This window comes from Phoenix dactylifera, chromosome 13 (genome assembly GCF_009389715.1).
Source record: "Phoenix dactylifera cultivar Barhee BC4 chromosome 13, palm_55x_up_171113_PBpolish2nd_filt_p, whole genome shotgun sequence".
NCBI lineage: Eukaryota > Viridiplantae > Streptophyta > Magnoliopsida > Arecales > Arecaceae > Phoenix > Phoenix dactylifera.
The window spans coordinates 2,509,876-2,521,517 of record NC_052404.1 but is presented as its reverse complement, the minus strand read 5'-3'; the positions used below and the strand labels follow the sequence as shown (position 1 = coordinate 2,521,517).

At 45.5% G+C, this 11,642-nt stretch overlaps 2 protein-coding genes across 2 annotated transcripts; both read right to left on the bottom strand.

Annotated features, from left to right (window-relative positions):
* Positions 1–403: 403 nt before the first annotated feature.
* Positions 404–1,001, bottom strand: LOC103711748 (classical arabinogalactan protein 26). The gene has a single exon (XM_008798018.3). The coding sequence runs from the start codon at positions 986–988 to the stop codon at positions 560–562; it is 429 nt and encodes a 142-aa protein (XP_008796240.1). The 5' UTR covers positions 989–1,001; the 3' UTR covers positions 404–559.
* Positions 1,002–5,174: 4,173 nt separating this feature from the next.
* LOC103711749 (protein NETWORKED 3C) lies at positions 5,175–10,942 on the bottom strand. Its single transcript, XM_026806447.2, is given in 3 exon segments — positions 5,175–5,534; positions 5,536–6,046; positions 9,932–10,942. Coding segments are annotated over 3 exon segments (756 nt in total). The 5' UTR covers positions 10,021–10,942; the 3' UTR covers positions 5,175–5,378.
* Positions 10,943–11,642: the final 700 nt, after the last annotated feature.

The window sequence follows — 11,642 nt, the reverse complement described above, 5'->3', positions numbered from 1 at the left end:
TTGCTCTTCCTCTGTTCTGGCAATGACACTTATGTGACTGCTGCCTTTTCTACTTACCTTCCTTTGGTTTCTTCTTGCGGACTTCGTCTTTCCACCATATAATTGAGGCTCCATGTATGAAAAACGAGCGAGAGAATTTTCAAAATTTATAATCTCATTTACATATGGCTTCGTGATTTCACAACTTCCCAAATATTATGTTCAATAGTTCGGATCCATAAGGCGCACTCCTTTTGCTAGACACGGCTAACTTGTGCACATAACTTGATTAACTTGTTGAAATTTCCAGCTTCTATAAGGCTAAAAATTAACTAAAGCTTCTTAGAGAGCGAGAAAAAGTGGGGGCTTAGAATACTGGAACTCATGACAAAAATTGCTTTTGAGACAGAGAAAAAAATTATTATGATGGCATGATTACCTTAATCAATGAGGTAAAATACAACGTAGTCTAAAATATTTTGAACAACCAGCGCACAAATATGAGAAGACTAGCACACACAAAAAAAAAAAGAAGAAAAAAGAAATCACAAACATCTCAACCAAGCTCACTTGCACAGCATCACTTGTCCATAAACTCTAACCACCACATGAGCACCAATCCACAAACCAAATCCATACTCAGCTTACCCAAATTTCCCAGAGAACTCGCCACCGACGTCACAGCAGCAGAACCGGATGGAGCGATGGCAGAATTGGGCTGCAACTTGTCGGGGTCCGGCGGGCTCGGGCTCGATGGAACGGTCGGCAACGCGCCGGCCGGCGCCGCCCCGGCATTGCCTCCTGGTGAGGGGAGCAAAGGCATCTTGTCAGGGGCCAATGTGGGTGGAATGGAGGAAGCTGTAGGTTCAACAGGGAGGAAAGCCGGCACCGCCGAGACGTCGGAGACGGGGTTGGTGAGGAGGAGAAGTGCAGCCAAGAGCGTGAAGAGGAGTTGTGTGTGAGTCAGAGTAGAGAAGGGAGTGAGGGAAGTGGTGGTGGTGGTGGCCATTGTGTGGGGTGCTGTAAGCGTGCGTGGGAGTTTAAAGAAGGGAGGCAAGGGAGGGCAGGGGTGCTTAGTGGAGTGTGTAGTGGTCGACATGTGGAGTGTGGTGATTGGGGGATGGGCGGCAGGGCAAAGGTTGGCATTGGTGCAAGGTGACGAGGATGTGGGGAACCTACAGCATGGGGTGTTTGTGGGCTTTGTGGGGTCCCAATGACTCTGCACGGTCGAAATTGATGGTAAGTACTCACCTCATCATGACAAGGTTTCTTCCATGGAGGGAAGATGTTAAATGTTGTTTGGTATCATAGGATTGCTTCCTTGCTGATGTCAAACTACTAATGACCATATTCAACAACTTTCTGATGCGATTCGGTGAGGTGTCATCCATTCTAAAAAGTCACATCATGCCACTATCTTTCTTAAAAATTTGCAGTTTATTAGTGCAAGTAGAATGCTTAGTTGTGAGTTTTTTTTGCTCGGGTTTATACTTTCCATAGCGAGCTTATGAAGATGGTTTCCAGAGGTACGATGGAGAACACTTCTTTTCTTTCTTTCTTTTTTTTTTTTTTATAGCTAAAGTGGGCATTTCATACAATATAAGTATGAATACACCTAATCGAATCAGAAAACAGAAGGTTCTGAAACGCTCTGGACATCTCTCCCTTCCTAGTCCATAGGGTGTCTCTAGAGTGGCTCGCTACATATGCCGCCATCTAATCGGCCGCCCCGTTAGCTTCGCGATATACATGCGTAGCCTAAAATGTAACATATTCAGTCACCATCATCCAAATATCACGGAGCAAGGGGTGAACTCCGCCGACACTGCTCGGGCCCCTTTCGGACCTAACTGATAACTGTGGCCGAGTCACCGTCTAGAATGACTGAACTTGCCTGAAGCACTCATCGCGTGTAGCACATGCCCATCCAGGCCGCCCGCAGCTCTGCTCTCGAAACCGAGGTATCGAAAATCTGACAGTCCTCTGTTGCCACCGCACTGGAGCTCGGCCCCTTGATGATGAATCCAGCTCCCCCCCTCTTACCTTCCTCAATGACTGAGCCATCAAAATTGACTTTGAGAAAACTCGGAGGTGGGGGCTCCAGGGTAAAGAATACCCTATATGGAGTGGCCGAAGCAATATGAGAGCCCCAGATGTCCCGAGCTGCCAAAAGTCTATAGTTTGAAGCTGCACAGATGATCTCTGTTGCCTGTGCACGAGCCGCGGGGATGAATTGAGCTCGCCAAATATCCGGGTGTTCCTGACTAGCCATACCTGATAAACTGTACAGGTCGCCCTAATAGCTACGTAACGCATCTGGGGGATACCAGACCATTGCCGAACCTTTTGCAGAAAACTATCTCTCTGGCTCCAAGCATCCTTCGGGATTCCTGACAACCTCCAAGCACCCTTCACCCACATATACTAGAATAGCACATGATCCACCAACTTGTCTACCCCACAAATCAAGCACAAGGGAGAGATGCTCACTCCTCGTCTACTCAGCACTGAACTCGTCGGCAGACGCTCCCAGGCCACCTTCCAGAGGAAGAGAGCAACCCTCTGATGTAGCCCAAACCTCCACACCCAACCACAGTCTAAGGCCGGCTCTGACTCTTACTGAAGAGCCCGAGAGACATTGCCAATCCCAGCACTGGCTCCACAAGTAGTGCTCCAAATCCTAACATTCGGACTGACTAATCCCGAAATAGAGAGCATCTGAACCTGCTATGCCAAATGCTCCCCAAACAACTGGCCCAGTCTGTCGCCATCCCACTCCGCCGCCCCTAGTCTGAATAGGTCACACACTTCCCAATCTCTCGCCACATAAAGGAACTCCTCCGGCAGCCTGCCACCTGCCCGTCAGATCTCATCCGACCATATCTAGCCGTCATGACCCGACTTCAAAATTCATGCGGCTCTAAGACCAATTGCACTGCGTGCCATGCCAGGAGTGCCTCGCGCCTCTCCATAAGTGATTGCATACCCAAACCACCCTCGCAGTGACATACATACTCTCTCCTAGGCCACCAGATGTACCCCGTGGCCCCCTTAGGGAGCCCCAAAGGAAGTTCCGCATAAGCCGCTCAATCTCCACCAATATCGTCTTCGACACAACAGTATGTGTCATTAGATAGATAGGCATAGAGCGCAAAATTGACCTAATCAGTGTCAATCTGCCCATCATGGAGAGTGATAATGCCCTCTAGCCTTCAAGTCTGCTCTGCACCCTCTCCACCAAGGTAGAACACTCCGCCACCCGCAACCACTTCCCTGTGAGGGGGACCCCTAGATAAACAAGGGCCCCCTCCTGCTCCCGCATCCCTAGAATCGCCCTGAACTCCCGTCGCGCCCTCCACTCCGTGCTCGGACTATAGTATATGGCTGACTTCTAGAGATTGACTCTCTGCCCGGACATCACGCAATACTCTGTCAACATGCCCTGTAGGGCTTTCGTATCCGTCACCTTCCCCCTGGCAAGTAGGAGGCAATCATCTGCAAAAAGCAAGTGAGACATGGGGCGGACGCCAGGGGCTGGGCTATAGGCTACCAACTCTCGATTTCCACAAGCTACATGCAAAGCACGGGAAAGAACATTAGAGCAAATGATAAATAAATAGGGGAACAGAGGACATCCCTTATGGAGCTTTATAGTAGCTCGAAAAAATGGCGATGGCGTGCCATTCATCAGAATGGAATAGCTAGGCCCCTGCACGCATCCTAGAACCCAATCAATCCAAATCTGATGGAAACCAAAGCTCTCGAGCGCTCGCTAAAGAAAGTCCCACCGGATCTGGTCATAAGCACGCTCCATGTCCAGCTTTATTGCCATCAAGCATCATCTCCTCGATGCTCGCTATAAATCCCCCATCATCTCCTGAGCCCGCAGAATATTGTCCGAGATGCTCTGCCCCCCCTCCCGACAAAAGCTCCCTGTTCCTGGCTGATAACTCTCGGCAACATGATCCTCATCCTCCCCACTATGATTCTCGCCACCACCTTATACAAGGTAGTGCATAGATTAATGGGTCTACAGTGACTCGGCTCCGAAGCGTCCTGACGCTTTGGTATCAATGTGATGTAAGTGGCCTTCCAATCATCTGTCATCACGATCCGGCTGAAATAAAGCTGTATTGCTTCTACCATTGCTCTCCAAATAATGCACCAATACCTCTGGAAGAAGAAGGGTGGAAACCTGTCCGGACCAGGGGCCTTATCCTCTGCAAGGCCCCATACCGCCTCCTGCACCTTCATTTCTGACACTGGCCGAATCAAAGCTGCAATTTCGGTCTCCGCAATTCTGGTCTCCGGCCTGGGGAGCTGGCCAATCTTAGATATCTCACCCTCCTCAGTCCACCTGAATCTAACTCCACTAATATTCGTCTCACTGCAGTGTCCTCCTCCACCCGTGGCGTGACCCGCCCCAACCCTCAATGAGCGGATCGTGTTCCTCTCTTTTCATGTACAAGCCTATCGTACTAAATTTGATTGAATCCTTTCTACCCTCATCTGTCTCTCGAACTGCTTCTTTGTTCATGGCCCAAGATGAAGGGAACTGTTGTCGGGAGACGGCCATGAATTGTCCTACTTGAGAAACGAGGTGGTAAGCTGTTAAGAGCCGGCTACTAGCTTTTGGAATATTGTGATGATAGTACTACCAAAACCCTGAGCGGAAAGTAGCCGTTACTACATTTGATATGAGCCATCTATGTTGGTGTAAATTCTCATCGGTGAGCACCGAGCAGCCAATATTGGGACTCCACTTCTGTTCCCAAACAAGAACTTCTAAAAATGCCTTCGCCGAGTGCTTTCGGATGCGGCATCTTCCATTGCTCTGAATAAGAAACTGTAACTGAAGTATGTAAGAACAAGAGAATGATGTCCGAACGTGAAGTCTTCAGAAGAAAAGGTGAAATTGTGAAAAGCTCTATGACCCATATTTGGCCATCACATAACAGAGAACAAATTAGGTGAGGTTCATAGGTAGCTGGCTATCGCGACCGTTTTGCCGTCAGACAATGAATTGCTCGATTCAAAGAAGATAGGTAAACAGTGAATTTCTATTTGTATACATCTGTAGAAAATTTACTGCGACCGAACAGCCAGAGCTTAAAAACCAGATCTGATGGAAGCTACTGATGTCATTTTTACACATAGACATCCTCGGTTTATAACTTTTGTAATTAAAAGAGAGCGTCACAAGGAAAGATTACATGTAAGGTTGGGTCTGACAGTACAAGAGCACACAATCTTCTTGAGTATACATAAAAAGAATTGCTAAAACAATGAATCTTCTATGAAATCATACTGCTTCGACTCAAGCCTAGCAAGGAAAAGGCCACACTCTTAACCCTATAAATTTGTTATAGAGAGACAATGAAGGTTCAAAAGATGTTATGTCACACTTGAGGAATCATTAGAGGGCCCCAATTGTAGTCCGAGGCTTTGAGAGTCCAGTAAATAATTTCCATGAATATTTTCTTGGTAAGTTTCTTGAATTCAAAATGGCTTCCCGAATTCTTCGCATCCTTGATGCACTTCCTCAAATCAGCATTTTTCCTCCTCTAGGATGTCCAAGGGTAAAGGAAGCTGTCTGATGACCTCCCTCTTCTCTTCATTTTTCTCTGCTAGCTCAGCCTTCAGAGTTGCATTCTCCTGTTTAGGTCCATCTAGTTCTTCCTCTATCTGCTTCACCACACCATAAGTCACTCTTATTAACTGGCACCTCACTCAACTTGCTCTCTACTTAGCTTCTTGTTCAGGATCATCAACTTCAGAATCCTCAGAATCAAGAAAATCCGAGGAAAGCTCGGATGACTCATCTGTTGAGCTGTTCCGTACCTTCTGCAACCATCCTTTTTCTAAGAAAGAGGGACCAAATGATGTGCTGCAACGTGTTCGACATCCTGACTTGAGCTGGTCATATTCTTCAGCCAACGAACCATAAGCTTGATAGAAATCCTCAATCATATTTACAAGCTGCGGTCTCTTCTTGTAGAATATCGCCGCGCACTGAGCAAATGAGTCAGCATTTTCCTCTATCAGTTTCAGAATTTGCTTGTCTTCTCTTCCAGATCTGCACATCAAAAAAAAGCTTTGACTCCCTAGCTACCATGATAAAACAAATCTAAAGACTAGAGAAATCAAATTTAATTAGTGTAATACCTGGGCCCAAAAATTAACTGGGCCCAATACTTTTTTTGGCCCGTACTCGAGCATTGGGCCAGGATACCTAATGGACCTAACTGGGGCCCATTGTTGATGGCTGCCACCTCATGCATAGATGTGACTAGGGACAGGTGGGGATCAGAGGACCCAGCTGTTCAAGCTCCCCACCAAGAAGAAGCTGGGCGTGACACTCGTCCCCCCCCCCCCCCTCTATTAAACCCTACTGGCTCTCTCTCCAAAAATCTGAGGAACCCCTAAATCGGCAAAGGCGATGGAGTGGAGGCACTGGAGCACTGCAATCCCCTTCGGAAGCCAGGTAAGCCCCCTGCCTTCTCTCCCCCTGTTTTGTGCAAGACAACAAAGAAACAAAGAAAGAAGGGAGGAAGGGGATTGTTGGCAGGCCGAGAGCCACCGGCGACGGCCATCGGCTTCAGCCGTGATCCCGTCGGCGCGGGCGTCGGCTGCTGGCAGACCAAGGGAGCGGCCGCGGGCATCCCACAGTGCCGCCGGCTTCTCCCGGCCTCTCTTCCCCGTGGGAGAAGAGAAGGCCGCCGCAGGCGCGGCCGTGGGCTCAGCCGCAGGCGCGGCTGTGGACGCCGCGAGCCCGGCCGTGGCACCGCCGACTGTGGCTCGGCCCTCCCAAACCCCCCTTCTTTCTTCACAGGGGAAGAATGAAGAGAGGAAGAGAGAGGGTTTGGGAGTGAGAGAGAGAGAATATGGGGTTGGTGAAGGGAGGTTGAAGAAAAGAAGAAGAATGAAAGAAAGAAAGGAAGAGGGAAAAGAAGAGAGGAAGAGGGGACTCATCCTCCTCGTCGTGTGCGGCGGCCGCCGGCTTCGGCCGCGAGCACCGTCGTCACAGGCTCGGCCGAGGACGCTGCGGGGCCTAGCCGTGGACGCCACCGGTTGTGGCCCGGCCTTCTTCCGCTCGCCGTCCTCCCTTTCCGCTCGTCGTGCTCCCATCGTCGGAGAAGAGAGGAAGGGGGAGATCGGGATGAAAGAGAAGGGAGGAGAGGAAGCTTCGGGAAGGAGAAGAAAAGAAGAAGGAGAAGAAAAGAAGAAAAAGAAAAGAAAACGGAGAAGAGGAGAAAAGAAAAGGAAAAAAAAAAAGAAAAAAAAAGAAAAAGAAAAGAAAAAGAAGGAAAAGAGAAGAAAAGGAAAAAAAAAGAAAAGAAATGAAATGGGTTTAGCCAAATTTGACTATCCAAGCCCAATTAGATTGGGCTAAGTCTAAATCCGAGCTCAATCAGATTGGGCTAAGTCTGGACGAGCCCAAACTATAAATTGGTTAAAATCCGAGCTAATTTAAGTTAAATTGAAATGGGTCCGAACCCAATTAAGCTGAGTTGGTCTCAGCAGACCTAATTGGTTGTGAATCAGGCCCAATTCAAGCCCAATTCAATTGACAGAAGGTCGAATTGACCTTGGGCTAACCTTGACTCAGGCCCAAATGAGCCACATTGACCAAATCAGATGACCCAATTGGCTAGAAAAGGTTGTACCCAATTATAAACGAGGCCCAATTCTTTAATTAAAAACTCAATCAACCCATGTGGACCCAATCTGGTTTTAAATCGAGCCCCAAAGGCTCTAAATTGGGTAAATTGGACTTGGGCTAGATCCTTGGATGGGATCCAAGCAAGTAAGTTCATAGTATGATGAACTAAGAAATTTTATAATAAATAAATGGGGAATAATGTGATCCCTATGGTGTTGTTTTAGGTGATTAAGGATTTGTCACCTGGACTTGAGAAATTTGGAAAGCGAATTGAAGTAAGTAATCTGTCTTAATCCTATCGTAGATCTTGTATTACGTTTTATAAGATGAACCAGTGTTTTTTATACAATTTGAATTGTATGCATGATTAGTGAAGAATGTAAGTAACCTGTCCTAATCCTGTTATGGATCATGTCATGTTATTAATGTTTCCTAAGCATTTATTTTAAGAATATATGTTTCATGCATGATATGTTACAATGCATAAGTAACTTGCATGATCCTAGAAGCTATGGCTATGTATGCGACATGATGATACTGATATTTTAATCATGCATGTAAGTTTATAAAGTCTTAGCTAGCCCAGAGGCACTATAATGGGCTCAAGATGCTACTGAGAATGACTGAGCCGCCAGTGGCTGAATAGTAACTGAGCTTGCCCCGCCAGTGGCTGAATAGTAACTGAGCTGCCCCGCCAGTGGCTGAATAGTAACTGAGCCTGCCCCGCCAGTGGCTGAATAGTAATTGGGCCTGCCCCGCCAGTAGCTGAATAGTAACTGAGCTTGCCCCGCCAGTGGCTGAATAGTAACTGAGCCTGCTCCGCCAGTGGCTGAATAGTAACTGAGCTGGCCCCGCCAGTGGTCGAGTCTGACTTCGCAGTAGCATCCGAGAGAAAAAGGACCACGGCATGCCGGGGGCACGGTTTTATATGCATATTTTATGAAAATTTTTGTGATTTGCACTACTGCTTGTTTAAATTGCATACATATTATGCCATGATGATTATTAGATAATACGCATGTCAACTTCTCAAACCCTGCATAAACATGGTTACCATTATGTTCGATCCGGTAAGATTATGTATGATTACTTACTGAGCCGTGTAGCTCATATCCGTTCATTTACTTTTTCTTTCAGATCCTTACCACTGATAGCTGCCAGAGACACGTTAATCTGGTATCAGGGCTTCTTTCTTTTGGGGTGAAGCAAGTATACTATTGTGTACATAAACTACATAGAAGCTCTGTATTTGGGTGCTGACCAGCAGGTTGTACTAAGAATGCTTTCATATGAAAAGATTCGGTTGGTTTGACTACCCTGTTACCCAGGTATGAGGCTGCGTGCTATTATGGGCGGTAGTCGGCAATAGCACGGCCGTGTCACGGATCCGGGTCCGGGGCGTGACAATTAGTACCAACTTGAATAGTGGTACCAAGTAGCTAACAGGTATGTATGCATATTGGATCTCCATTCAAATCCGGCCAGCTCTATATTGGACAACGAGAGTCCTATATCGATGATCTGAGCTATTGAATGTGAAACATGTGATTTAGAGACCCTAAGTCTATACATCAAGTGGTCAAAAAATTGAATAGTCTAAATAACTTGAAATTATATATATATACATATATATTTTTATCACTTTATATATAATCTAGGGATCTCCAAATTATATGAGTTTTAGTGTAAGTAGTTTAAAGTTAGTAGATTACATCCAAGGGCTTGGGCCATCGATATAAGACCTCCAATGAATAGTGTAGACCTGACCAAATCTGAGTAAAGTTAGTGTAAGTAGTTAAAGTTAGTAGATTACATCCAAGGGCTTGGGCCATCGATATAAGACCTCCAATGAATAGTGTAGACCTGACCAAATCTGAGTAAAAATCTATCCAAGTGTAGCCAAGTCCAGCTCTTTATTATATATAAATACATACATATATATATATATATATATATATATATAGATATATATCCTTGCAAATTCACATGAAGATTAGTATGTCAAATAAATTGTGATGCACATCTGCAAATATATAAATTGAATGAATTAATAAATGTAATACTAGAGCCTAGTATACTATAGTATATTGTACGTGCATAACTTTACCATCATACTATTTAACTTTGAATTTCTTAATCCAATATCTTATCAACTCCTAAAATTAACATTAACAATGGCAGAATCGAAGCATGTAGATAATGCAGTTTTACAAGCAATGGAGAATCAAGGAATGCCAAGGCAAAAAGGATCATATGATACACAAACAATTCTACTGCAACACTGTCAACGAATCTTCTAAATTCAATTACGTAAGAGTCGACAACAACCACGAAGACTGCCTTGATCTGCTGTGGCTCTCGAACCACCATACCTGCATCCACCACCACCACCAACCCCATCTTCATCATTCAATTCAAATTAAGATGTAGCATCAATCGGACAGTAACATGGATTATTAGGCTTCAGACAGCTAAGTTTGAAAATTCCTGAGCCGGATTGCTTTATGCTACTGAATCTGACTAACAATCGCGATGGCCGAGGGCTTAGATGTTAATAATTCATGATTTTGGAGACGTAAGAAAGGGATTTTTCTCCCTCCCCTCCTTTCTGTCCCCGAAATAAAATGTCATTAAGGTAAAAGATGAGAAAGTTTAGAGAAATAGACACAGATTGAATGAAATAAAAGTATATCACTACCGATCGTTCCAGAAAGCCTCAAACAGAATCCAAGAGAAGGAAATAAATGAAAAGAAAAAACAGCAAAAACCCCTTTTTTGGGCTCTGTTTTCTTCTTCATCTACCTCCTTAGTCGCTTAGGATCAATAAATTTAAGCAGGTACGCAGTAGATAGAATAAACCACTCTTTTCTGCTCCCTCCACCGAATCCTATTCTTTTAGAAAACAAACAAAAAGATCCGATCTTTTTTAGAACAAAAAGAACAAGAAGGGATTCGAATACCCCGGAAAACAATAACACGTTAAATAAAAGCAAAAAGACTAAATTGAAATAAAACAATATCACGGACTGTAGGTACCGATCATTCCGGAAAGGCTCAAACAGAATCCAAGAGTGGGAAATAAATGGGAAAAAAAAAAGCAAACAGACTTTTTTTGGGCTCTGTTTTCTTCTTCCTCTACTTCCGTAGTCGCCGAGGGTCAGAAATTTTAAGGAGGTATCAAGAGGATAGAACAAACCATTCTTTCCTGCTTTCTACTCCGACTCCTGTTCTCTTCGAAAACAACCAAAAAATCCTATCTTTTTTTTCCGAACACAAAGAACAAGAAGGGATTCAAACATCAAAAAGAGAACCTGGTGAGAGTCGTCTTGGCCCTGGAGTCCGTCTTCTTCTCGGGTCGCCTTTGTCCCGAGATTTATGGTCGAGAGTACCCACATTTAGACGGCAGAGCTGTGTCACACCATTGCCGTTGAAGGAACCTTGATAGCTCGGAACATCTAGGATTTTCACTCTACTTCGACAGTATCCCATATGGTGTTTTTCACCTGAAAGACCCAACCTCCGAATTTCCTCAAGATCAATTTTGATGAGTCAGTCCTGAATGATGGCACGAGGAAAGGTGCGGATTTTATTATTTGGAACTCGTTTGCCAGAATTGTGGCTACTGGGTGTAGTCAGTTATTTGACACTTCGGTTTCAAGTGCGGAGCTGAGAGCTGCCTGGGCGGGCCTTCGCCATGCTCGGTGCATGTTACAGGCCAAGTCCATCATCCTGTAAGGTAATTCAGCCACCGTTATCAGTTGGATCTAGAGAAGCCCAAGGGGTAACGGTAGTGAGTATCCCTTGCTCCATAACATTTGGGCTATGGTGAGGAAAGGATGGGCCTTTCAGGCCAAGCATATTTACCGTGAAGCCAATGGTGCTGCGGATTGGGTGGTTGCGTATGTAGCCTGTCACTTCGGAGGCACCTTGTGGACTGAAGATGGGAAGTTGCCCTTGGCACTCCGAGGTATCCTATTTTTTGACTTTATTGGGTGTATCC

Bases quoted from the DNA above. Each gene is read 5' to 3' on its own strand.
- LOC103711748 (XM_008798018.3), bottom strand. From the start codon at position 988: ATGGCCACCACCACCACCACTTCCCTCACTCCCTTCTCTACTCTGACT.